At 36.5% G+C, this 27611-nt stretch overlaps 4 protein-coding genes, 2 long non-coding RNA genes and 1 pseudogene across 7 annotated transcripts; 5 read left to right on the top strand and 2 right to left on the bottom strand.

Annotated features, from left to right (window-relative positions):
- Nucleotides 1–2948: 2948 nt before the first annotated feature.
- Nucleotides 2949–3693, bottom strand: LOC145135605 (uncharacterized). The gene is made up of 2 exons (XR_013719922.1): nucleotides 3320–3693; nucleotides 2949–3213 (listed from the first exon to the last, which is right to left on the bottom strand). It is a non-coding gene; the product is annotated as an uncharacterized LOC145135605 (long non-coding RNA).
- Nucleotides 3694–4154: 461 nt separating this feature from the next.
- Nucleotides 4155–4944, top strand: LOC145139317 (receptor like protein 21-like). Its single transcript, XM_079073183.1, has 2 exons — nucleotides 4155–4524; nucleotides 4754–4944. Exons 1-2 carry the CDS (start codon nucleotides 4155–4157, stop codon nucleotides 4942–4944), a joined length of 561 nt encoding a protein of 186 aa, XP_078929309.1.
- Nucleotides 4945–5014: 70 nt separating this feature from the next.
- On the top strand, nucleotides 5015–5889 carry LOC145137036 (uncharacterized). Its single transcript, XR_013720836.1, has 3 exons — nucleotides 5015–5093; nucleotides 5430–5585; nucleotides 5824–5889. It is a non-coding gene; the product is annotated as an uncharacterized LOC145137036 (long non-coding RNA).
- Nucleotides 5890–6658: 769 nt separating this feature from the next.
- On the top strand, nucleotides 6659–9737 carry LOC145139316 (receptor-like protein 14; annotated as a pseudogene). Its single transcript, XR_013721880.1, has 5 exons — nucleotides 6659–6785; nucleotides 7038–7178; nucleotides 7320–7394; nucleotides 7502–7648; nucleotides 7843–9737. The product of XR_013721880.1 is annotated as a receptor-like protein 14 (transcript).
- Nucleotides 9738–16427: 6690 nt separating this feature from the next.
- On the top strand, nucleotides 16428–17371 carry LOC145139315 (FBD-associated F-box protein At3g52670-like). The gene is given in 1 exon segment (XM_079073182.1): nucleotides 16428–17371. A coding segment is annotated over 1 exon segment (858 nt). The 5' UTR covers nucleotides 16428–16513.
- Nucleotides 17372–19464: 2093 nt separating this feature from the next.
- On the bottom strand, nucleotides 19465–21924 carry LOC145139313 (uncharacterized). The gene has a single exon (XM_079073180.1). It carries the CDS (start codon nucleotides 21922–21924, stop codon nucleotides 19465–19467), a length of 2460 nt encoding a protein of 819 aa, XP_078929306.1.
- A 3255-nt stretch (nucleotides 21925–25179) lies between these two features.
- Nucleotides 25180–27368, top strand: LOC145138613 (F-box protein At4g09920-like). The gene is made up of 4 exons (XM_079072669.1): nucleotides 25180–25380; nucleotides 25665–26542; nucleotides 26664–26804; nucleotides 26901–27368. Exons 2-4 carry the CDS (start codon nucleotides 25679–25681, stop codon nucleotides 27177–27179), a joined length of 1284 nt encoding a protein of 427 aa, XP_078928795.1. The 5' UTR covers nucleotides 25180–25380; nucleotides 25665–25678; the 3' UTR covers nucleotides 27180–27368.
- Nucleotides 27369–27611: the final 243 nt, after the last annotated feature.

Genomic DNA, 27611 nt, shown 5'->3' with positions numbered 1-27611 from the left:
TACAATCCTAATTCTTATCCCTCCAACTTCATTTCGAAATTCAAATATTTTAATGTTATTTGAACATTTATTTGTATTTGTGAATTGTGCTCATGTTGTTGTCTTATTTTGAAATTTTATTTAAGTTTGAAACTAATTTAAATGGTGTAATCTTAGTTAATTTATTTACTTTGCTTAATTTTAAATGAGTTAACTCAAGTTTAACCCATTTATTTAATAGGTTGGGTTGAGAAATAATATAAGTAGGTAAACTCGGTGACAACCCATTGATCTGAAAGGTTTGGTTGGGTTGGAAATATCAACTCATTTAAATAAATATGTTAGGTTAGGTTGAAATTTTCAACCCAATTAATAAATAGGTTAAACCCGAACCCAACCCAGATCGACTCATTGCCAGCTCTAACCAAAACCACATACACCTATATCCACCCCTATCTCTTTTTCTCTTTGTTTCCCGTCTCCTCCACCGCCACCTCTGGGAACCATCTATTCGGCGACGGGTTACATGAAATCTGAATTAAAACTCATAAAACATACAGGGAACATTAAGTAATCTACCCACAATTTAATGTGTATTTGAAGTTCGAAGTGGGCACTTTGGACTGTTTTGGACTGAGAAAAAACATTTTTTTGACAAAAAAAAAATACATTTCAGACTGACATTCCGAAATTCCGAACAGAGTTCAAAAAAAATCTCTGAAATTTAAGAACAAGTCTGAAATCCAATCATTCTGGAATTTCGATAAAAGTTTGTTTTTTACTTAAATCTAACAAAAAATTAAACAAACATAGTAAATATGAACTATATACGATATTAGAACATAAAATTAGACATTTTATTGAAAAACAGTATTAAACACTTAGAAATGAACATTTCAGACATAAGTAGAAATGTTTCTTTGAAAAAAAAAACTAAAAAAGAATTCTGAAATTTGAAGATCAAATTCGGGATGGTGTATTCATGAGTAAGCGGTCACTTGTCAAAAACTGAAAAAAAAATATTATTTTTTAAAAAACTTATTTATAATGATTTGTTATTCAATTTTCCATTTAAACAAATATATATATATATATATATATATATATATATATATATATATATATATATATATATATATATATATATATATATATATATATATCCTTATTGCAATATGAAAATTCACAAAATCCAAATCAAGGCTTAGAACCCACAAAAAACCCTGATCCTACACCATCATAAAGTTCACCGACCTAATTAACTAAAGACTGAAAATTTAGAGAACATCAATGTGTGCTTTAACTCCAAGCATCCGTAGCACTAAGAGCACCCACAACGGTGCCTTATATTACTTTGCAAAAGCCACCTCGACAATGTTTGAAAGTCATGTTGGCTAAGTTGCTGCAACTACAGAAAGCCGAAAGCCTTGCAACCATAAATAAGTGGGGCCATTCTTTGCTTTATGAATTATCATTTGCAATTTATATGTATTATGATATACAACACACACATATATATAATATATAGTAATTATAATATATTTCAGATATATTTTAAAATTGTAAATTAGTTGTTGATGTATTAAAGCATTTTCAATGGGAGTTTTTTTTATAACTTATTACTATGTATTTTTTTACTTGACCACTTATTACCATTGAAGTAGATTTTTTTTTACCATATATATTGAATGGTCAATTTACTTTCATAATTTGTACATTTAACCCTTTATATTTTAACCATTTTTCAATTTACATCTTTAATTATAATTTAGTTTTAAATATTTTTTTATCTTTTTACTAATTAATTATTCCTACTAACTGTTTAATACCATCTTATTTATAAATATAATTTTTATGACGATAAAACAATATTTTCAATGTTTTTATTTTATTTTTGTAACTATAACATAATAATTTTTCGTATTTTACATACATAAATAAAGAACCGATATATTTGTATTTATATATTCATATTAAAATATTATTTGTGTTTAAAAATAGACTAATTAAATGAATAAGTTTTATAAAACATTTTAGAAAAATGATGGTGAATTAGTTAAATTTATGAAAAACCTATATAAATAAGCTTAATAATCGGAGCATTCATTTATTTAGAGGTTAAAATTAAAAGAATAATGACATGTAGGTTGTTTTAAGTCATAATGTAATAATCATTGGTTATGCTCTTCATGGAGTGGGTTCTGCTTTAAAAGAGAGTTGATATTGGATTGAAATTAGTGATAATTATAAAAGCTAATGCGGCACAATTAGGGTGCGTTTGGTTGGCAGGAAAGGAATGGAATTCGAGGGAAAAGGATTCCAATTCCCTCGAATTCATGTGTTTGGTTGGACTTAGAGAAAGGAAAATGATTCCTAAATGAAATAAACTTTCCACCATATGGAGGAAAGTGAATTCCTTCCAAAGTTGGATGGAAAACATTCCTTCTCATGAAGGAAAGTGGCAGATTACAAAAATACCTCTTGTACTTATCAAAAAACCCACCACCACTACCACCACCACCACCACCACTATCACTGACTACCACCACCGCCACCACCACCACCACCGCCACCACCACCACCACCGCCGCCGCCACCAGTCCACCGCCGCCATCACCAGTCCACCACCGCCGCCACCACCACCACCATCGCCACCGTTGCCGCCCCACCGACCACTGACCACCACCACTACCTTCGCTGCCGCCATAGCCACTACCACCGCCTCCGTTGCAACGACTCCCGCCACCACCACCGACCACCACTACCACCGCCATGACCACCACCCACCACCACCACCACCGCCACCACCACCCACCATCACTGTCGCCATGACCACCACCCACCGCCTCCGTTGCAATGACCACCCACCACCACCACTTCCGCTACTACAATCAATGCCACGACCACCATCGCCGCCACCATCACCGCCGAAATTTTACTGTTTTTATAATTTTATCTTTACATATAAGTTAGAAAACAATATAAAATTAAGAAAAACATGCAAAAAGGGTAATTATGTCATTTTACATGAATTCCAATTACATTTCGTGTGAACCAAACAAAATTTAGAATTAATTCTAATTCCATTTCCTGCCAACCAAACAGCATATGGAATTGGATTCAAATTCCTAACAGATTCTTTTTCCAATTCCAATTCAAATTCCTTCAGCAACATTCTGCGAACCAAACAACACCTTAGCAGAGATGGTCTGCTGTCAAGTCCTCAAATCATACCTAGAAAATAAAAAACAAAATCAAATTTACCTAGGGAGAGCAAAATATTTTTCAAGAATAGCAAAATCAAATTTACAGAGGGAAAACCAGGAGATCGATATCAAACCATAATGAAATCATCGCCGGAATCGACTTCATCGTGGTCTCTTTATTAACACCAGGTCTCTGCATCCGTTTTGGGAGATGGATATCGTTACGGGCAATAATCTCATGAACATCCCGTTAGACTTTTAATGTTGACCCCCATTGTCGTCGTCTGACCTTCCATCACCACTCCCTTACCCCACTGTCGCAAACGACAGAGAAGAACAACGCAATCAGCCACCGCAAACCACCGCCATCAACACTGAACGAGATGATGGGGTATAGCGGTGGGATAGAATGACGGGTCAAGGGTTAAGAGGCCGTAGGTGGTGGCCAAGGCGGAGCTGCTGATTTGGTGGCGGTGGCGCCAGTAGGAAAGAGAGAACAGAGAGAATAGAAATGTCCCAAGAAATTAGAAAAAGTTAAGGTTAAGGGTATGGGGCTTTTAACTAAAATTAAACAAAAGATTAAAGAAATTTAAAAAGATATAAAAGTAATTTTAAAATAATCGGGCAAATATCTTCAATGTGAATGGAGACATGGACGTTTGTTAAAAAGTCAACAAATGCTGTGTCATAAATATTTGGGAGTGTCCTACTCCGAAAGGGTCAATCTGAAGGAAAGGCTGATAATGGATAGAGTTATGTGTCGAAATTTTTAGCATTGACTTGACGAATTATGCAATTAATATTCATACATTTTCATTTCATCACATATCAAATGTTTTCTAAGCAAACCAAATCTAAAGGAGGTTTAATATTGTGAATGTCTCTATAAAGCCATCATTAGCTACTAAAATGGAATGTTGGGCCTGTAGTAAGCGTAAATCATTGCTATATTGGTTGTTGATGTCGACTATGATACATATTCTTATGGCTGGGCTAACAGAAAGTGATTGTATAGAAGAGGAGAGAAAAGCACTACTCGAAATCAAAGCTTCCCATATGAAGTCATATGATTCCGAAATTGACCATTTTCTCCCTACTTGGGTTGATTATGACAGTAGTACCCCTGGGGATACGGGCTGCAACTGTTGTGATTGGGAGAGAGTCAACTGCAACACAACCACCGGACATGTCACAGATCTTTCTTTGTACAATTTGAGAGGGGTGGAGGCTGAGAGCAAGTTTTGGCCATTGAATGTTTCCTTGTTTCTTCATTTTAAGGAGTTGAGAAGTCTCAATTTGTCATATGATTATCTTGATCATAAAGCGATTATGAAGACAGGTAATTCATGAACACAACATCCAACTAATTTATGCACTCATAGACGCTTCTTAGGTAACTAAATTAGTAATTGTATAGTATTTTTCTATATATAAAAGGCCAAACACAAGATTTTATGTGTACTTCAGATCTTGCAATTCATGCTACAACTTTTTAGTATTTACCAATGTTGCTCCAAAAGTTGCCCTTTCTATATCACAAGATCACTAAGATGTTTTCTCTTTTTCAGGGCTTGAAAGGTTGTCGAGCTTGAACAAGTTGGAGATACTAGACCTCAGTTTCAATACTGATATTGATAACGACATCCTTCCATCATTGAGAAAATTCACTTCACTCAAAGTATTGGATCTTAGTTACACTGGATTGAATGGGAACTTCCCTATCAGTGGCATGTTTTCGTCTTTTCATGTCTTCTTTTAAGTTATCATGCATACATGCACAAATGTATGTTTTAAAGATACTTACACCCACTTCAATTTTCAAATGATTTGCAGAATTTGCTGCTTTAGAGAACTTGGAGATGTTGGATCTAAGCTACTGTGGCTTCAATGGTATCTTTGAGATTCAAGGTAATCATTATCATCATAAATCTATCATGCCAATATACTCACCTAAATGGAATTCATACACAAATCCCTCTTTTGCAAGTTGCAACATTATATAACCATGTATAGCAGATTGACTCTTTCATGTGTTGAAATTTAAAGTATTCTGGTAGAGATAGTACTACTACAATATCCTACAATCAAGTCACTCGGTTAGATATAACAACGATTCTTTTAGGGGAAGGATAACAGTACTAAAAAAATGGATATAAATGTATATACTTGTATATCTCCTAAACAGCTTTGTCGTTGTATCAAACTATAGCTTATAAATTCGATTGCTTCAATTCCTTAATGTAGGTTCTGAGAGGGTTTCCATATTCAGGAAGTTGAAAACTTTAAATCTTGGGTCCAACAAGTTCAATGAAAGCATTGTAACATTTTTAAATACCCTTTCATCGATTACAAGCTTGGATATTAGCAACAATCCAATGTCAGGACCATTTCCTGCTCAAGGTACATGCTACCAATATAGGTTATTTATTACCTAACATTTGCATTTATACTTTTGTATATAGTCCCTTCTAAAGTTGTAAGAGCAACATTTTGAAACCATATGAATTTAATCGATATCACACTCTAAATAAGGCTAACTAGTTATAATGATGTACAAAGAATAATGAACATATAATTCTCCAAACTATCTTTCAAAATATACATTTGCATGATATACGTTTTTCTTTTCGTATGACAGAATTATCACATCTGAAAAACCTGGAGGAGCTGAATTTAAGGTATACCGGACTTGATGGCACACCCAATTTCCAAGGTAAATGAATAACTAGCTTCTGTTATCCCTGGTAACTTGTGAATAGTTCAAAAAATAAAGTCGTTGAACGCCAATGGATCATAATTCTTCCATAATTACAAACTTTACAAGACGATGAATCGATGATATCTCTAAGAATTATCTTTTTTTTTCTACAGATTGTAATTATTCTAGCCATGGTAACTTGTCACTAATGAATTGTGAAAAAATAAAGAAACAATATTCCCAACATCAATGTTTCTTGTATCATTTGAGGATTAAGAAACATATGGTTTTCATGAACTTACAACACAAAACTCACTACACAAAACCTACTCTACTCTCAGAACACTTCACTCAACCCTAATCTACAACGATATATATGAACAATGAAGAACATTGTAAAACCTTAATCTAGAGAGGGAGAGAATGAGAGAACAACTCGTAGAAGTGTAAGAGGGTGTTTGGGATTGCTTTTTAAGCTCAAAAGAACTTTTTGACTTAAGCTTTTGAGGGGGCAAAAGTCAAAAGTCAGTTTTAAAAAGTGTTTGCTTAATATTTATTGACTTTTGAAGGTAATTTACCTTTTAAGAAGGCAAAAATCACAAAAGTCACGATTTCTTGTCTTTTGAAAAACCATTCATTCCTGATTGCCAAAAAATTAATTTTAAAAGGCCTTTTGTAAATGTCAAACATTTTTTTAGAACTTTTTGACTTTTTGGAAAAACCAAAAGTCAAAAAGTCACTTAAAAGCAATCCTAAACGCCATCTAAGATGAAAAATGACTCGAATGAATAATCCATCACAGCTGCAAAGTTTAAGTACACCGGGTCAACAACCCGACCCAAATAGAAAAGATCCACGTGTTCTACAGCTCAACTTTGTATTTAGTGCTCCGCAGTCCACAAGTTTCTCCATATTACAATATTCAACCTTCAAGACAAATACTTAACAAAGCAAGTACAAAATACATTTACCATTCTAACCCTGCAAAATAAATAAATAAATGCAACAACCAAAACATATAACGTTTTAAGTTTGAATCAATTTGAACAAGGATATTTTCAACATGAATGCTAATGAATCCTAAATTCTTCTTTAATTAGAAACTTTACAAGACCATACATGGTTTCTGTATGAATTGCCTTCCTTTTTTACAGGTTGTAAGAGCTTATCAAGATTGAAATGGCTGGAGAGTATAAATCTTTCAGAAAACAATTTCAACAAGAGCATCATATCATGCCTAAGTGTCCTCCCATCCCTCAAGATTCTTGATCTTGCATCTTCTAAGTCATTGGGAGGTTCCTTTCCCATCCAAGGCATGTTTAATTATCTTAAAAGAGTCATCAATAAAGATATCAAATACAAATATGTTTTTTGTTAATTTCCATTTTGCTAATCGTTTTATTAAACTGATTAGTATGCCTCTCTATCTAATTCAGAATTCCTTCATTTGTCTGATTTGGAAGTCCTCATCTTGAGAGGTAACAATTTCAATGGAACGATACCAATCGAAGGTAACGTTATTTCATAGTTACTTAATTAGCAACATTATTATTGGTTTAAGAATTCAGGATTTTTGTTTAGTAACCAACATATGTAACCCCTCTCTTGTTGCATCCAGCTTTTGCATCTTTCCACCATCTGGATGTCTTAGATTTGAGTCACAACAGTTTTATTGGAAGCATCCCATCAACAATACAAACATTAGCTTCCCTAAGAGCTGTCTCATTCAGTTACAATAATCTTAATGGCTCATTACCTTATCATGGTAAGTTATCTTAAGCATGCACTTTTGAATGTTGTGATTATTTTGTAAAACTATCTTTCCTCAATATTAAATCTTTTTTGAAGCCGTATGACCATGCAAATGCAAGTCATATGTTTTTTGAAGGTTAATCTTTTGTAACTTACCTTTTGAATTTCATGGCTTACGCATAATAACTTTTTTTTCTCCTTTGACAGGGTTTTGTGAGTTGAAGAACCTCCGTGAGTTGGATCTTAGTAACAACATGCTCCATGGAACTCTGCCTCAGTGTTTGAAAAATCTAACATCTCTTAACTTGTTGGATATTTCTTCAAATCGATTCACTGGAAAAATTGTGCCATCACTCATTGCTAATCTTACATCGCTTGAATACATTGATTTTAGTCATAACATATTTGAAGGTTCATTCTCCTTCAGCTCGTTCTCCAATCATTCAAAGCTTGAGGTAATTCGATTTTCAAGCGACAATGACAGATTTGAGGTGGAAACGGAAGAGCCTATAGGTTGGATTCCAACGTTCCAGTTGGAAATTATTAAGCTATCTAATTGTAATATGAAAATACGTAAAGGACGTGCTATCCCTGGGTTTCTAATTCACCAACACAAATTACACACAGTAGACTTGTCTCACAACTCCTTGGAGGGACACATCCCAAATTGGTTGATCAAAAATAATATGAATCTAGAAGTTCTTAAGCTAAGGAACAACTTGTTTGAGGGTATATCGCTGTATAGGAATGCTAAGATGAATTGGTTGGATATATCTGGAAATCGCATGATAGGTACTATTCTCGACAATATACAAAAGTTCTTTCCCAACATTAAGTATTTGAATTTGTCCATGAATGCTTTAAGTGGTGTTATCCCATCCTCAATTGGCGAATCGAGTGAATTAGAGATGCTGGATTTATCTGGTAATGGGTTATCAGGAGAAGTACCAAAGGGATTGTTTACAGGTACTATGGATACATTAATACTATCAAAGAACAAATTGCATGGCCAGATACTCTCAGGAAACTTAAGCTGGGGTTACCTCCAATGGGTTTACTTAGACAACAATCATTTCACAGGGAAAATTGGAAATTACAACAAAGAAAGACCTGTATATCTGATTGTTCTGGATATTAGCAATAACTTTTTTACAGGTGTCATCCTTGAATGGATAAGCAACATGGATGAGTTGTCTGAACTTGTGGTGAGAAATAATAATCTGGAAGACAGGTCTTGTTTAAAAATATGGTATCAGGGACTATCATTGATTCCTCTTCCCGTTATGGGAGTATTCTACAGGGTTCAGATTCTCTGACCCCCGACAGTGAAGTATTGGAACCACAAAACGAAGTTCAGTATACAACAAAAATGCTCTTTCTTAGCTACAAGGGTGGGATCCTTGATTACATGGCGGGATTTGATTTTTCATGTAACAAATTAACAGGTGAAATTCCAGAAGAACTGGGGTTGTTAACCCAACTTCGTGCTTTAAACCTGTCTCACAATCACCTCACTGGACCCATTCCAGTGAACTTATCAAATCTTGCAAAGATAGAGAGCTTGGACCTTTCTTCAAATGGTTTGACCGGAGAAGTTCCATCAGAACTTATTAAGCTGACTTCTCTATCTATTTTCAATGTTTCTCACAACAATCTCTCAGGTAGACTCCCAGAAATGAAAGCACAGTTTGGCACCTTTACCGAGGCAAGCTATGATGGGAATTCACTTCTTTGTGGGCTGCCATTGGAGAAGAAATGTACGACTGATTCACAGGTGGTGACTAATCCATCGGATGAAGAAGACAATGAGAAATGGTATGGTATCGATATGACATGCTTTTATGCAAGTTCTTGTTCCACATGTTTCGTGTTATTATTGGGATTTGTTGCAATTCTTTACAACAATCCTGAGTGGCGTAGAAGGTGGCTAGACTGGGTTGAAGATTGTATGTTTATATGTTCTTCCTGTGAAAAGTTGCCTCCAAAATTAGCAAGTGACAAATAGTTCAGGGGTTATTTCAGTAACTTATCATTTACTATTCATTGTTTGACTATGAATAGTAATATATATGTGAATTGAATGAAGAATTGGACGGTGTATATATGTGGTCAAAGTAAGGCGCCTAAAAACAATTTTCCGCCTATAATTTGGACGGCTTTTCTTCTTTCCTTTCATATGATATTGCTTTTGGCTATAAATAGCCTAAGCCATGAACCAGAGGAAAGAACACAACCAAAAAAAAAAAAATCATCCAAGTATATATAAAAAAGTATTACATATATATACTGATACACCACCGTGTATTTTAGCTCTCCCACTCTATTTGTAATCTCTTTCATAATCCCTGTAAACACTTCAAATTATAGTGAATTGTTTCTCGGCTTCCTCCGCCCGTGGTTTTTTCCCGATTTGGGTTTCCACGTAAATTCCTGTGTCTCTATTCTATTTATTTTATTCGTATTACGTTGTGATTATTACGCTTTCATAATTTTTGATCCCATTCCGCATTGAGCTAATATTATTTAAGTCAATTTGGATCCGTCGTATTTTACAACAATTGGTATCAGAGCATCCAGGTTGTGATATTAGCTCGTTGGGATCATTTTATCAAGTAATTAATCATGTCTTCGGTAAAATACGATATTCCACTACTGGATCGTAACACCCGATTTCCGTTGTGGCAAGTAAAGATGAGAGACATTCTCATTCAGATGGATTTACACAAGGCGCTCTTGGGTTTCAATAAGATGCCCGATACATGGACCGAAGAAGAAAAGGAGATGAAAGATCTGAAGGCTTTATCCCAGATTCGTTTGCACTTGTCAAACGATGTTTTGCAAGATGTTCTAAAAGAAACGTCAGCGGCTTCTTTATGGCTAAAGTTGGAACAACTGTTGATGACCAAGAGCTTACCAAACAAGTTGCATTTGAAGCAACGGTTGTTCAATCTCAAGATGATTGAAGTAGGCTCTTTAGCTGAACATATATCCACATTTAAAGAGTTAGTAAATAATTTAGAGAATATGGATGTTCAGTATGAAGATGAAGACTTGGCTCTATTCTTACTATCGTCGTTGCCAGAATCCTATAGCCATTTTCGTGGTACTATTATCTATAGCCGTGACACTCTAGTTTTAGATGAAGTCTATACAGCTTTGGATTCAAAAGAGAAGATGAAGCATATTACTGGTGGTGGTTAAAGTGATGCTAAAGCCGAAGGTTTGAATGCCAGAGGAAGAACAACAGAGAGAAGTAGAACTTCTCAATCTTCCAACAGAACCAGATCCAAGTCAAAAGGCAAACGAAAGTTTTGCAACTATTGTCACAAGAAGGGACATGTGCTTGAAGAATGCTTCAAGTTGAAGAACAAAGAAAAAGAGAAGACGGCAGCAAATGGTAAACAAGCTAGCACTTCGGGTGAAGTCGATCTAGCTGAGGTCGAAGGTATTGGAGAACTTTTGACAGTTTATTCAGATAAACTGGATTCCACTGGTGATTGGATACTCGACTCTGGTTGTACTTTTCATATGTGTCACAACAAAAGTTGGTTTTACACATTTGAAAAGGTTAACCAGGGCTATGTGTTGATGGGTAACAATACTACATGTCCAGTTCTTGGACATGGTTCAGTCAGGATCCGTATGTTTGACGGAGTTATTCGAACCATGGGGGATGTTAGATATGTTCCTGACCTTAGAAGAAACTTGTTATCTCTCAGTTCCTTTGACAAAAAGGGATACGAGTTTGCTGGTAAAGGTGGAGTTCTCAGGGTATTCAAAGACGGTTCCGACAAACTGAGAGCCGAACGAAAAACCTCAGATCTTTACTTTCTTGACGGGCAAACAATTTTGAGTGATGCTGCTGTTGTGTCAAAGTCTTTTTCTGATCCAGATTAGTCCCGTCTTTGGCACCTTCGACTCGGCCATATGAGTTTTCAAGGCATGTCAGAATTGAGTCGAAGAGGTTTACTTGGTCAACAAAAGATTGTTGATTTGGATTTCTGTGAAGACTGTGTATATGGCAAGGCAAAACGAGTGAGGTTTGCAAGTGGTATCCATACAACGAAAGGACCACTTGATTATGTTCACTCGGATTTGTGGGGACCGGCTCGAGTTGCTTCAAAAGGTGGAGCTATTTATATGCTCATTATTATTGATGATTTCTCCAGGAAGGTGTGGTCTTTCTTCTTAAAAAATAAAGGAGACGTTTTCTCTACCTTCAGAAATTGGAAAGTTCAGGTTGAAAAGCAATCAGGTCTGGTGGTAAAGTATCTTCGTACGGATAATGGACTTGAGTTTTGCTCAGAAGAGTTTAATGTCTATTGTCAAAAGGAAGGCATTACTCGACATCGCACAGTAGTCCATTCACCTCAACAAAATGGTGTAGCTGAAAGGATGAATCGCACCATTATGGAGAAGGTCCGGTGTATGCTTTCTAATTCCAAATTGCCAAAGTCTTTTTGGGCGGAGGCTGCTTCGACTGCTTGCTATGTTATCAACCGATCACCATCACGAGCAATCGAGAAGAAAACTCCGTTTGAATTATGGTCCGGTAAACCTGCAAATTATTCAGATTTAAAACCATTCGGATGTCCAGCGTATGCACGAGTTGACAATGGGAAGCTAGAACCAAGAGCAATCAAATGCGTTTTTCTTGGGTACAATCAAGGTGTAAAGGGTTACAAGTTATGGAGCTTTGATTTGAAGAAAATTATCATCTCAAGAGATGTTACTATTGATGAGTCTGCTATAATTCAACCAGTTGCTGACTCTTCTAAAAGAACAGATGCATCAGATGTATCATCCGAAGTAAATAAAGAGAATGCTCAAATGGAGGTGGAGCTTCCTACTTCACCTACCACTAATCAGAGTACAAATCAGCATCAAGATTCTTCTTCGTCGGATGAGCATGTTGTTGGTGAAGATTCAACACCTTCACAACCACAAGCTACTACTCCAAGCATTGCAAGAGATAGACCGAGAAGACAGATTATTCCTCCGAAGAGGTATGCTGAATCTGATTTGGTTGCCTATGCTTTTATTGTTGCTGATAATATTGAGTCTGCAACGGAGCCTGCAAATTATGACGAGGCTATCAAATCTGAAGACTCAAATGATTGGATGTTCGCTATGCAAAATGAGATGGAATCTTTGCAGCGAAACAGTACTTGGAATTTAGTTCCTATTCCGAAAGGGAAGAGACCAATTAAATGCAAGTGGGTCTACAAGCTCAAGGAACCTGTCAACCCAAATGATAAACCAAGATACAAAGCTCGGTTAGTAGCTAAAGGCTACAGTCAGATTCCTGGTATTGATTACACTGACATTTATTCCCCAGTTGTCAAACATACTTCCATTCGTGTATTGTTGGGGTTGGTTGCTTCTAATGATTTTGAGTTAGAACAACTTGATGTCACTACAGCTTTCCTAAATGGTGAGCTTGAGGAAGAGATTTTTATGCAACAACCTGAAGGTTTTGCAGTTCCTGGAAAGGAGAACTACGTATGCAAATTGAACAAAACTCTTTATGGCCTCAAGCAGTCTCCTAGACAATGGTACAAGAGGTTCGATTCTTTCATGACCAGTCACAAATTCAGCAGGTGCACCTATGATAGCTGCGTTTATTTCAAGAAAGGTGACAATGGTTCAAAGATCTACTTACTCTTGTACGTGGATGACATGTTGATTGCAGCAAAAGATATGAAGGAGATCCAGAAGTTAAAAGACCAGTTGAAAGCTGAATTTGAAATGAAGGACTTAGGAGCTGCCAAAAAGATTTTAGGTATGGAAATTATTCGTGACAGGAAGTCTAGGATCTTGCATCTTTCTCAGAAAAGTTATATTGAGAAAGTCCTAAGACGCTTCAGTATGCACGAAGCAAAGTCTGTCAACACACCTTTTGCAGCTCATTTCAAGCTATCATCCGCTTTGAGTCCTACTAATGAGACTGATATGGCTTACATGGCACGTGTTCCATACTTTAGTGCTGTTGGATCTTTGATGTATGCTATGATCTGCACGCGCCCTGATTTGGCTTATGCTGTTAGCATGGTTAGTAGATACATGGCGAACCCGGGGAAAGAACACTGGAAAGCAGTACAGTGGATTTTTCGTTATTTACGCGGTACGTCTTCTATGTGTTTACGTTTTGGTAAATCTAACACTGGGGTGTTCGGATATGTTGATTCAGATTATGGCAAAGATTTGGATAAACGAAGATCAATTACAGGGTATGTGTTTACTCTAAATGGTTGTGCTGTTAGTTGGAAAGCCCAGTTACAGTCTACAGTTGCCCTGTCTTCTACTGAGGCAGAGTACATGGCGATTACAGAAGCAGTTAAGGAAGATATCTGGTTGAAGGGGTTATTTGGAGAACTCAATGATAGAATAAAGGCGACCACAGTTTTCTGTGACAACCAGAGTGCTATCTTCTTGAGTAAAGATCAAATGTTTCATGACCGAACAAAGCATATTGATATTCGTTATCATTTTGTGCGGGATATCATTGAAAAAGGTGATTGTGTTGTGGACAAGATTCATACAGATTATAATCCCGCTAATATGTTCACCAAAAGTCTTCCTATAGCCAAGTTCAAATTATGTTTGGACATGGTGGGTGTTTCTGATCGCAGTTGAGCCTGAAGGCTCGTGGTGGAGGAAATATTATTTATTTTTCAGAAACAATTTTTTCTCTATATAAAATTTGCAGGTTCTTATGGAAGTTTTAGAGTTTGATGAGCTATATGTTTTGACTAATCGTAAAGCATGACTTGCTTAATTTTGACGTCAAGGTGGAGATTGTGGAAAAGTTGCCTCCAAAATTAGCAAGTGGCAAATAGTTCAGGGGTTATTTCAGTAACTTATCATTTACTATTCATTGTTTGACTATGAATAGTAATATATATGTGAATTGAATGAAGAATTGGACGGTGTATATATGTGGTCAAAGTAAGGCGCCTAAAAACAATTGTCCGCCTACAATTTGGACGACTTTTCTTCTTTCCTTTCATATGATATTGCTTTTGGCTATAAATAGCCTAAGCCATGAACCAGAGGAAAGAACACAACCAAAAAAAAAATCATCCAAGTATATATAGAAAAGTATTACATATATATACTGATACACCACCGTGTATTTTAGCTCTCCCACTCTATTTGTAATCTCTTTCATAATCCCTGTAAACACTTCAAATTATAGTGAATTGTTTCTCGGCTTCCTCCGCCCGTGGTTTTTTCCCGATTTGGGTTTCCACGTAAATTCCTGTGTCTCTATTCTATTTATTTTATTCTTATTACGTTGTGATTATTACGCTTTGATAATTTTTGATCCCATTCCGCATTGAGCTAATATTATTTAAGTCAATTTGGATCCGTCGTATTTTACAACACTTACTTTGTTTATGATTCTGTAAGCAAGTTCTCCAAGCGCTTACATAAATTGAACCTCCTCAAGAATTTGTGAATAAATGCAAATTTTCTTTCATATGTAAGTACAAGGTTAAAACCGTTTGCTACACGATTGATACATTAAAATAATATAAAATTTTGGATAAAGTATTCATAACAGCCACAAACATAGATGGTGGTGGTGTAATGCTTAAATAAGGAAAATTTATGAAAAGTATTAAGAAATCATTTTCCTCTTATATTCCAGTTGAGGGTGTACCCTCCACCCTTGTAAGTACTATAATTTTGGCTCGTATGGATTTATCATATTTTTTACCAGCTGTGTTGTATGATTCTTGATAAGGAAAATGATTTAAAGTAACCATTAATATATAAAACAGTGCTTATACCTTCATGAACAATTTATTATTTATTATTATAAATAGAAAAGTAAAATGATCATTGTTATAGTTCAACAGAGACATGTTTTCAGTAAAATACGATTTTCCAGTGATTCAGATCCTAGTCAATTCTATCAAGTTTGACTTGACGCTATACTCAATAACGAAAATACTTTTAAAAAATTTGTAAAAAACTAAAAAAATATTACTTTCCGAAAAGAAAAAGAAACAAAAGCAACATCGGCCAGCCAATCACCTGTGTATGCTTCTATCTGTCCGTTTTTGAAGCAGAGCTGTTTGAGCTTTGGAACTTCCACCGCAATCAACAATTGGATCCCTTCAACCTAACATCCAATTTCACGTAAGCAAACCCAACACCTTATATTAATATTTCTAGATATACTTTCAAATCCTAAATTTCGAATGTGAAAATTATCCATTAATCAAGTTTGCATCATAAAGCCTAGTTTACGTTGAATTGGAGTTCGTTTATTGATTGTCGGTTTGCTTTTAAACAGCTGAATTTTTTTTACATTTTTAAATGAACTTGATATGGATTTTTTTGGATATGTTTGAGTGAAAAAGATACTGCAAAACTTTATAACAAATATTTGGATATTTGAAGTTACCTAAAAATGCCTATTTGAATTTTTCGTTAACAATTCTAATTCCTTTGTGAATTTTACTAGATATAGTTTTAGATCCTAACCTTTAATCTCATCCAAGTTTATCTATTTTTTTACCTCCCTTCTATCATCTTTGCAACTGAGAGTTCTGGATTGATTAACCAGGTTTGCCTCATCTTCTTTGCAGTTGAGAGTTCTGGATTAACCAGGTTTGCCTCATCTAACAAACCTTTACTTTCACCTATATACACTTTCACATTTTTTTCCCTTGACATTGATATGGATTTTGGCCTACTTTTAATGGAAAAAAGCTAGGTAAGAAAGAAGAATTGTGGATTGTTGGATTTATGGTGAAATGTGTATTTGAAAAATGCTAATTTTGTTCTAAATTGTTACAAGGTAGGTCTTAAGACTTGAGAGGATTCTGAAGTTGGTGTGTTTAAATTATTAGGTGGTTTGAAGAAGATGAGTTCCATAAGTGAAAATGTAGATAGGCTTACTTGCTTGCCTGAAGAGATTATTTCACATATACTCTCTCTAATTCCTATAAGATTGGCAGTGCAAACAAGCATTCTATCAAAAAGATGGAAGTCCACTTGGATGTTGCTCAAGAAGCTTGACTTCAATGATTATCCACTTGTATTTGATAGAGATTCCTTATCAAAATTTGTGGATAATGTATTCGAGATTTGCAAAACATCCCACGTTGAAGTATTCCGCTTACACTTTACTTACATTTGGGTTCGAAAATCAAGCGTGTCAAAGTGGATTAATGAAGCCATTAGGTTAAACGTTCGAGAGCTTGACATACAAGTCTTGCTGCTTGAGTTGCCTCTAAGTCTGTTCACATGCAAGACACTCACAAAAATTAAGATTAGTTGAGAGTTGTTTTGAGACAGGTGTTTTGACTTTCCATCTCCAGTCATACTTCCTTGTCTGAAAACCCTTGACATCAGTGTTAAAAGCAAACCTTGTGTCAATGCATTTAAACTCATCCATGGGTGCCCAATACTTGAAAGTTTATCTCTGCAAGTAGCATGGCGCAATGATGAAGAAGAATATAATTTCAATATTCCTAGTTTGAAGCGATTGGAACTAAGAGAACTGAAATGTATATCAATTATCAACAAAGTTGTTTTGAATGTCCCTAATCTTGAATACTTCCTTGTTGGTGGGGTCTTGTGTTCTCTATTTGTGATGAAAGATTTGTCAAATCTAGTTGAGGCAACCGTTTCTTTTTTTGATGTAAGATTTAATCATCTGGAGGCTTATGTCACGGGATGCTTCAATCACCGTGTGCCACTTAGTGTTTTCTCCGACTAAGTCAGGCTAACTTCGATGGCTTCGATGTATTAACGATTAAAGGAAGCAAGAGAAACGACAATAAACACTTCTAAGAAAAGAGCTTCTTTATACAACTTAACTTCTTACAAGAGAACTTCTTCGATGGTTTGGACAAATGAGTCCTCCCCCTATTTATAGGCATCCTACACCTCCTCAAAGGGAAGTTTCTAGATTTCGTATATTCCTGAGTATTCTAGATCGTTCTTACAAGATCCTTATCTATATACAAAGTTCTACACAATTCTATTATATACTTTTGCATCCTAGAGAATTCTAGGTTGTTCTAGGGACTTATGGTAGATTATTACTTGTTCTACCGTCTTCTTGATCGGTCTGGAAGATTCTAGAACACCGACTCGTGACACCCTCCCCCACTGAAATCCTTGACGTCCTCGTCAAGCCTTGGACTTGTATGCTTCGATCTTGTCTCTGAACTGCCATAAGTCTTGTTCTCGTTCCCAACTGGATTCCGTATCAGGTTGTCCCTTCCATCGAACATAGTACTCGGTCCAGTTGGGTGATCCTCTTTTGCGAATTATTCTGTCGGCTAGAATTTCGTCTACTTCCTTATCAAAGGAGATCACATTCGCAACTGGAGCTCGTTGTGATTCACTCCTAGACGGGTCTTCTTCATCTCGATTATAAGGTTTAAGGAGACTTACATGGAATACGGGGTGGACCTTTAAGTGGGTTGGTAAGTCGAGCTTATATGATCTAGTCCCGACCTTTTGGATCACCTGATACGACCCTTCATATCTTCTTGTTAAGCCCTTGTGCACTTGTCGAGTGGACTTGAAAATTCTCTGGGGAAATTTCACCATCACTTCGTCACCAAACATAAATTCACGCGGTTGTCTGTTTCTGTCCGCCCACTTCTTCATGTGTTTGGCTGCTTTGGTCAAGTAAGACCTTGCTATGTCAAGTTCCTCGTTCCACCCTTTAGCGAACTTGTATGCGGGTGGACTAGTGCCTTTATACCCCCTAGTTAGTTCTTGTGGTGTCAAAGGTTGTTGACCCATGATGATTTCAAAAGGGCTTCTTCCAGTAGCCTCGCTTCGTTGTAGATTATAAGAAAATTGGGCTACATCAATTAACTTAGCCCAATCCCGTTGATTAGCACTAACAAAGTGCCTTAGATAAATCTCCAGCAAATGATTCACCCTCTCGGTTTGTCCATCAGTTTGCAGATGAAAACTGGTCGAAAAGTGGAGCTCGGAACCCATGAGCTTAAATAATTCCCTCCAAAATTTTCCAGTAAACCGAGGGTCTCTATCACTTATGATGCTCTGAGGGAGTCCCCATTACTTTGCCACATGTTTGAAGAATAACCGACCAGCTTCCTCAGCTGTGCAATCTCTGGGAGCGGGAATGAACGTCCCGTATTTGGAGAAACGGTCTACGACCACCATGATGGAACCACAACCTTCAGATGTAGGTAAGGCCGAGATGAAATCCAAAGTTATACTTTCCCAAGGGTGCTCCGCGATCGGCAATGGTTCTAACAACCCTGTTGTCTTGGACTGTTCCACCTTGTCTTGTTGGCATACGAGACATGTCCGAACATAGGCGTCTACATCATTCCTCATCCTTGGCCAGTAGTAAGTCTTTTCTACAATTGCCATGGTTCGGTGTGTTCCAGGATGCCCTGCCCATTTTGAATCGTGGCATTCTTTTAGGACTTCTCTCCTTAAGTTGTCCCATTTCGGAACATACATTCGATTACCGACAGTGAGTAATAGTCCATCTTCGACCCAAAATTTTCGGCTCTTCCCTTCTTTAGCCATCTCCATTAAGCTTTTTGTTAACGGGTCATGGCTTATTCCTTCTTTGATGCGATCAGTAAAGGAGTAGGTTACCCGAGAGATGGTTGCCAATTCCACTTTCCGACTTAGAGCATCGGCGATGACATTTGCCTTCCCTGGCTTATACTCCATGACATAATCAAACTCAACCAAGAAATATTGCCAACGGGCTTGCGTGGGACTTAGCTTTTTCTGATTTTGAAAGTAGCTTGTAGCGACATTGTCAGTTTGAATTACAAACCGATTCCCGAGTAAATAATGTCTCCACACTCAAAGGCAATGTATAATCGTTGTCATCTCCTTATCATGTATCGGATACCTTCGCTTGGTCTCATTAAGTTTCCGACTTTCGTACGCCACCGGATGATCTTCTTGTAACAAAACACCGCCTATAGCAAAGTCTGAGGCATCAGTTTGTACCTGGAACGGCTTCGAGTAATTGGGTAATGCTAGAATTGGTTCTTTCATGACGGCCTTCTTCAGCTCCTCAAACGTTTCTTGACACTTGTCCGTCCACTCCCATGCGACCTTCTTTTTAAGTAGATCAATTAGTGGAGCTGACCTTGCCGAGTATTCTGATATGAATCTTCGATAATAATTAACCAGACCTAGGAACGATCGTAGTTCAGACACGTTCTTAGGTGGTTCCCACTCTGAAATTGCTTTTATTTTGCTTTCATCCATGTAGATCTTCCCGTCCTTAATCTTGTGCCCAAGGAATGTTACGTCGGGTTGGGCAAAAGTGCATTTCTCCATCTTCACATACAATTGGTTTTCCTTTAATGACTGAAAAACCAATCTTAGATGCTCCACGTGTTCCTCCAACGTTTCTGAGTAGACTACGATGTCGTCTAGATACACTACTACGAACTTATCCAAGAACGGGTGGAAGATTTTGTTCATGAGGGTGCAAAATGTGGCCGGTGCGTTTGTGAGTCCAAAGGGCATGACCAAGAACTCAAATGATCCATACGTGGTCACACATGTTGTCTTTGGCTCGTCTCCTGTTGCTATGCGAACTTGCCAATACCCCGATCGCAGATCTAACTTTGTGAACCATCGAGCATTTGTAAGCCGATCGAAGAGATCGGCTACTAAGGGGATGGGGTACTTGTTCATCACGGTTACCTTATTCAAGGCTCGATAGTCAATACACATTCTTAGACTACCGTCATGTTTCCTTTGGAACAATACTGGGGCGCCAAACGGAGCTTTGGAAGGTCTGATGAAGCCAGCGTCTAGTAACTCCTTCAACTGTTTTCTTAGCTCTTCTAATTTCGGTGGTGCCATTCGGTAAGGCCCCAATGCTGGTGGTCTTGCTCTTGGTTCTAATTCTATCTCATGATCTACCTCTCTTCGTGGTGGTAGTTTCTTGGGTAGTTCTGGTGGCATTACCTCTTTAAATTCCTCAAGTACCTTCTTGATTTCGTTCGGTACTTCCATCTCCGGCAAATCGACTTCTTCTTTTAATGTGGCTAGGAATGTCACCTCGCCCCTCTGAAGGCCTTTGCTAAGTTGCATGGCTGATATGATACGGGAATTCGCCTTGCTTCTTTCTAAGGGAACGATGTGAATCGAGGATCCCTTGGTGAGGCGCATGGTTTGATCCTCAAATGAAAAAGGGTGGGCTTCGTCTAGGAATTCCATCCCAAGCACCATGCAATAATCATCCATAGGGACTACCGTTAAGTCTATGATTCCTGTCCATCCTCCTATCTCGATGGGCACATTGTGGGCGACACCAAGGATGGGTTCGGATGGGGAATTTACTGCTTTCAGCCAACCTATCTCCTTGGTGTATTGAATATTCATTTTCTTGGCTTCATTTTCAGCAAGAAAGTTATGAGACGCACCTGTATCGACTAGGGCTTTAGTTGTCTCTCCATTTATTTTAGTCTTCACGAACATGAGACCTCCTCCCTTCTTTGGTTTTGTCTCTTCCTTAGCCACCGAATTGAGGAGACGCATCGAGCTTAGTTGATGTTCGTCCCCTTCTTCATTTTCATCTTCAAAGACCATGTCGTTGAAACTTTTCTTCTTGGGACAATCTCTTATTAGATGGGGACCGTCACATAAATAACACTCCACCTCCTTACGAGTCCCTCCTTCGATCGCCTTTCCTTTGAAAGTTGAGGGTTTGACAGCGGGTCTATCGTCCCTTGGTGACGACCTTGGTGCAGCTTTATCTCCCCCACTAGTCCTCCTAATCGGTGCATCTCTTCGGAAGTCCATAAGGTCTTCCGCTACAGCAATAGCTTCGTCAACGTCTTGGACATTCCTTCGCTTAAGCTCGTTATAAGCCCAAGATTGTAGTCCATCTTGGAAATAAAATAACTTGTCTTTTTCTTGTAATTCAGGCAACTCAAGCATTAAAGCAGTAAATTCTGCCACATAATCTTTAATCGACCCAATGTGTTTCAGTCCCCGAAGCTTCTTCATTGCTACATCTTCAACGTTATGGGGACAAAACTGCTTCTTGAGTTGCCTTTTGAACTCATCCCAGGTCTCTATGGTGTATAGCCCTTTTTCTATGTCGTTATGCTTTCGCCTCCACCATAGGGCGGCGTTCTCACATAGGTATAGGACGGCCGTGTCTATTTTAGGCTTATCATCCTTTACCCCGATTGCATTGAAATAACATTCTACGGACCAGAAAAAATCTTCAAGAAGTTTAGGGTCACGCTTACCTCCGTACTTCAGGGGTTTAGGTGCATCGGCATGTGGCGTCATCTTTGTACTTGCTCCTCCAGCAATTGCGGCTTTGCACAAATTTACTTCGGCTTCTAGAGTAGCTACCTTCTCACGGAACTCATTCCACAGGGTGTTAATAAGTCCAAGGACTTCTCCCTTGATGACACCGATGGTCTCCTTCAATCCATCGCTCGTGTCACTTATCTCGGCAACGAACTGATCGACGGTATCCTTCCATTCAAGGATCTCACCGACGTTAATCTCTGTCCTTGTAAGCTTGTTCTCTAAGCTTGCCAAGGCATCTATCGATTGGTCCCTCTTCCTGGACTTTCTTCATTTCTCCTCGACGACAGGAGGCACGTTTGCGACTTCACTACTTCCTCCTTCCGTAGCCATGATCTCTTGCTTGTACGAACTCTATCTCTGATACCACGTGTCACGGGATGCTTCAATCACCGTGTGCCACTTAGTGTTTTCTCCGACTAAGTCAGGCTAACTTTGATGGCTTCGATGTATTAACGATTAAAGGAAGCAAGAGAAACGACAATAAACACTTCTAAGAAAAGAGCTTCTTTATACAACTTAACTTCTTACAAGAGAACTTCTTCGATGGTTTGGACAAATGAGTCCTCCCCCTATTTATAGGCATCCTACACCTCCTCAAAGGGAAGTTTCTAGATTTCGTATATTCCTGAGTATTCTAGATCGTTCTTACAAGATCCTTATCTATATACAAAGTTCTACACAATTCTATTCTATACTTTTGCATCCTAGAGATTTCTAGGTTGTTCTAGGGACTTATGGTAGATTATTACTTGTTCTACCATCTTCTTGATCGGTCTGGAAGATTCTAGAACACCGACTCGTGACACTGATCTTCTAAACGGAATGAGTGGAGCTAACTCACTTTCATGGTCCACATCAACAGTTGATGTAAGTTTCTTTCAAAAACTTCAATGTATTACTCTCTTCTTTCGTCACACCTTTTAATTAGGCTTAAAGTCAAAGAATTGTAGCCAAATCCCTTGAATTACTTTGCATTCAATGGAGCATTAAATGTAAAGTAAGGACAAAACTGTCATTTTATTGAATAAAGATAATGGTAATTAATGTTTCCTTAATCTGTGTGTTTTTTTGTCTGTGGACAATAATTTTGGGACGGAGGGAGTATTAAACTTTTAGTGGCCTAGAGTAGAAAAATTAAGATACTTGGTTACTGTTACTTGACATGGTTGTTTCTTTTTTACTTAATTTGGACATAATTACTTAATGAGTTACGTGAAAAGAAATTGGCTTAATGTATTAAGACAACAATCCTTTACATATTTTCTCGTATTATTTTTTTTCTCCAAATTCCTCTTAGGTTAAAATTGATGAATATTGTGTAAGTTGTTTACTGAAATGTAATGGCAAACTGATAATTTGGTCTCATTCATACCATTTATTCGGTCTAAAAATAAAAAATAAAAAAGTATATATTATGTACGCAATTTTATCCACACATACATCATTAATCTTTCAACCACTTTACTCGTACATAACTTGATAACATAATAGAAAAAAATAACAACTTCGTACACTTGAAAGGATTCTTGTTTTCATCCATTGAACACCATGTCTTTTGTTGAAGGTACCATTGAATTCACCTCTGCCTAAGTTTCCTAATTTGAAACACATGGAGTTGAAGGGTTCATGTTCTCGATGGTTGTCAATGTTTCATGTTCTTGAAAACTCTTCTGAGTTGGAACATTTATCTATCGATGAGGTAATCGTGTTGTTTCCAACTCTATCATGTTTTATTCTATGCTTCCTAACTTCTTTTCCCACATATAACATAACATTTGGTTCTTCTCAATAGCCTGAAGAATCTTGTTGGATTGAGCCACAACCAATTCCCACTTGTATGCTTTCAAAACTTACAACCTTGAAATTAAAAAAATGCAAGGGGAGGAAGTGGGATTTACAATTCCTAGAATACATTTTGGGGAATTCTGAGGTTTTGAAGACACTAACAATCATCACTTCTGTAAGCTTGACCCCGAAAAAAGAAATGTGGTTGTGTGCACAGTTGTTAAAGTTTCCTAGGGCTTCAAGGTCTTGCGAGATTCATTTTGTTGGGAATTGGTCTCATTCTACATGTAACTAGTTTTTTGTCCTAAGAAGAATGTATGTATATATGTATTATGCAATGACTTATATTGTGTATGTTTCATTTTGCGTGGGAGATAAGTTATGCAATGACATTCAAGTGTATATATACATTTTTTTGATAGTTACAAGATATCTATGGAAATGTTCCGCATGTTATTTCAATTTTACATTATTAGAAAGGATTTTTGATTGATAGTTAAACTTTAAACTATGTGTTGGTTGACATTTTAGGAGTTCGATGGATTGTTCTTTAAAACTTCAAAAAGTAAATTATAATTCTGGATTCAAGTATTGCTGATTTCTGCATTTTTTGTCTCAAAAAGTTTTCTAATTACAAGTTTATTTATTATTTGAGATTATTGTAATTGGTTTTTTGTATGTTCAAAGTGAATGGTCATTTTATTTGCAATAGAAACTAACTTGATTGAAACCAAAATGCAATAATAGATAATGAAGCTAAAATATGAGATATATAGATCCAAAAGCTTTTGACTACCTAATGGAATAAAGATAGAACAACCAGAAAGGAAATCTAAATGATTATCCTTCTGCCCTCATCAGAAGGTTTCTCTAAAAACGGATGCCTCCAAATTACAAAATACTCAATGATGCAAACATAACATAAACAAACACAGTGATTGAAATCAAAGTTATTAATTTAAGTAATTGCTACCAATAGGCAAAATAAACTAAGAAATGATTACAAAAATAGCTAATAACTTGAAATGGTAACAAACTTTCAACTTTATTCATATTTAGTAACTAAAGCTTTTTTGTGCTTAATTTATCTTTGAACTATTTGAAATTGTTTACACTTTACCCTTATGATCGGTTTCACATTTCACCATTATGAATTATTTGAAATTGTTCATATTTTACCCTTATGACCGGTTGTAATCGGTCATAAGAGTAAATTGTTAATAATTTTAAATAATTCAAGGATAAATCAAGCAAAAAAAATTCAGTGACTAAATATAAATAAAATTAAAAGTTCGTTACGTCGTTATCCCACAAATAAATTATAAGATGCTCTTAGTTTGACAAGAAGCTATGATCAATAATTAAAAGTCTCTAATTAAAATGCTTGAAAAAAAATACTTAAAAAAATATAAAAAGTTAAGGCAACTTTTTCTTTTTATGAAATAACCTTTGTTTGCTTCTTTCTGTCCGTTTTTGAATCAGGCCTTTTTGAGCTTTGGAACTTCCAAATAATCATTGGATTCCTAAGCTAATTACTTCCAATTTCACGTAAAAAGATCCCAACTCCTTACATCAATCGATATTTGCAGATATACTTTCAAATCCGAATTTTTCAATTGCAGGTGAAAATCATCCATTAATCAGGTTTGCATCATCCAACTTAACCCTAGTTTACGTTGAATCGAAGTGTTGGTTTGCTATTAAACAGCTGAATTTTCTACAGTTTTAAATAAAATAGATTTTCTTGAGTGAATAAGATACTGCGCCACTATATAACAAATATTTGGATCCTAATTAAAAGACCTTTATGACAGCCCTGGATTGATGGATTTGCTGTGAAATCTGTATCTGGAAAGTGCTAAATTTGATATAAATGTAACAAAATAGGTCTTGAGAGGATTCTGAAGTTTGTTTGTTTGAATTATTAGGTGGTCTGAAGAAGATGAGTTCCATAAGTGAAAATGTAGATAGGCTTACTTGCTTGCCTGAAGAGATTATTTCACATATACTCTCTCTCATTCCTATAAGATTAGCAGTGCAAACTAGCATTTTATCAAAAAAATGGAGATACACTTGGATGTTGCTCAAGAAGCTTGCCTTCAATGATTATCCCTACATACTTGATAGAGATCCCTTATCAAAATTTGTAGACTCGGTATTGGAGCTTTACAAAACATCCCACATTGAAGTATTCCGCTTACACTTTTCTGACAATTGGGTTCGAAAGTCAAACGTGTCAAAGTGGATTAATGAAGCAATTAGGTTAAATGTTCGTGAGATTGACATACAAGTCAAGCTTCTTGAGTTGCCTCTAAGATTGTTCACTTGCAAGAGACTCACAAAATTAAGATTAATTGTGAATTGTAATGATCCTGATGTTTTTAACGTTCCATCTCCGGTCATACTTCCTTGTCTAAAAACCCTTGAAATCAGTGTTAATGGCAAACCTTGTACCAATGCATTTATACTCATCAATGGCTCCCCGACACTTGAAAGTTTATTTTTAGAAGTAGCATGGCGCGATGATGAAGAAGAATACAATTTCAATATTCCTACTTTGAAGCGGTTGGAACTAAGAACACGCAAATGCTTATCAGTTATCAACAAAGTTGTTTTGAATGTCCCTAATCTTGAATACTTCCTTGTTGGTGGGGTCTTGTGTTCACTATTTGTGATGAAAGATTTGTCAAATCTAGTTGAGGCAACTTTTTCTTTTTATGAAATAAGATTTAGTCATTTGATGAGTGAGCTTCTAAAAGGAATAAGTGAAGCCAAATCACTTTCATGGTCCACTTCAAATATCGATGTAAGTTTCCTTTCAATTAGGAGCATGCCATGTTCAACTTTTGATTTATTTTTTTGTTATGATCCTTACACTTCAAAGAATTGTCGTTTTCATCCATTCAACACCATGTCTTTTGTTGAAGCTACCAATTCCATTGAATTCACCTCTGCCCAAGTTTCTCAATTTGAAGCGATTGGAGTTGAAGGGTTCATGTTCTCGATGGTTGTCAATGTTTCATGTTCTTGAAAACTCTTGTGAGTTGGAGCATTTATGTATCGATGAGGTAATTGCGTTGTTTCGAACCTTTGATCACATGTTTTATTCTATGCTTTCTACCTTCTTTTCCACACATAACATAACATTTGGTTCTTCTCAATAGCCTGAAGAATTTTGTTGGATTGAGCCTCAACAAATTCCCACTTGTATGCTTTCAAAACTTACAACCTTGAAATTTAAAAGATGCGAGGGACGGAAGTGGGATTTACAATTCCTAGAATACATGTTGGGGAACTCGGAGGTTTTGAAGACACTAACAATAATCACTTCTGAAAGCTTGCACCCCAAGGGAGAAATGAGGTTGTGTGCGCAGTTGTTGAAGTTTCCAAGGGCTTCAAGGTCTTGTGAGATCCATTTTGTTGGGAATTCGACTTATAACTAGTTTTTTTCCCAAGAAGAATATATATTTATTATCAAGGACTTATATTGTGTTTCATTTTGAATGTAAGATAAGTTATGCAATGACATACATATATACACACACAAACACACGTTTTGTGAACAAGACAAGGTGTTGTGTGGTCAGATTTATCTACTTTTGAATGTATGGTCAAATTCAATTCGTTCTGCATGTTATTTCAGTTTTACATTATTAGAAAGGGTTTTTTGATTAATAGTTGTACCTTAAAATTTGTGCTTGTTAATTTTTTTATGAGTTCAACGGATCGTTCTTTAATATTACAAAGAGTAAACTATATTTTTGGTTTTCAAGTACAGCTGATTTCTGTATTTTTGGTCCCAAAAGTTTTTCTAATTACAAGTTTGGTTATTACTTGTGGTCATTGTAAAGTTTTCTTTATGGTCATTGTAAAAC

This window comes from Lactuca virosa, chromosome 9 (assembly GCF_052849685.1).
Source record: "Lactuca virosa cultivar CGN04683 chromosome 9, Lactuca_virosa_CGN04683_v6, whole genome shotgun sequence".
Taxonomy (NCBI): domain Eukaryota; kingdom Viridiplantae; phylum Streptophyta; class Magnoliopsida; order Asterales; family Asteraceae; genus Lactuca; species Lactuca virosa.
The sequence above is the reverse complement of the archived record's forward strand: the minus strand, read 5'-3'. Positions and strand labels throughout refer to the sequence as shown.

What these genes read in the sequence shown, in the direction of transcription:
- LOC145139317 (XM_079073183.1), top strand. Translation starts at nt 4,155, where the DNA reads ATGATACATATTCTTATGGCTGGGCTAACAGAAAGTGATTGTATAGAA. An exon ending in TAAAGCGATTATGAAGACAG is followed by an intron (nt 4,525 to 4,753) that starts GTAATTCATGAA and finishes TCTCTTTTTCAG; the next exon opens with GGCTTGAAAGGTTGTCGAGC.
- LOC145139313 (XM_079073180.1), bottom strand. Translation starts at nt 21,924, where the DNA reads ATGACGCCACATGCCGATGCACCTAAACCCCTGAAGTACGGAGGTAAG.
- LOC145138613 (XM_079072669.1), top strand. Translation starts at nt 25,679, where the DNA reads ATGAGTTCCATAAGTGAAAATGTAGATAGGCTTACTTGCTTGCCTGAA. An exon ending in GGTCCACTTCAAATATCGAT is followed by an intron (nt 26,543 to 26,663) that starts GTAAGTTTCCTT and finishes CTTTTGTTGAAG; the next exon opens with CTACCAATTCCATTGAATTC. An exon ending in AGCATTTATGTATCGATGAG is followed by an intron (nt 26,805 to 26,900) that starts GTAATTGCGTTG and finishes TCTTCTCAATAG; the next exon opens with CCTGAAGAATTTTGTTGGAT.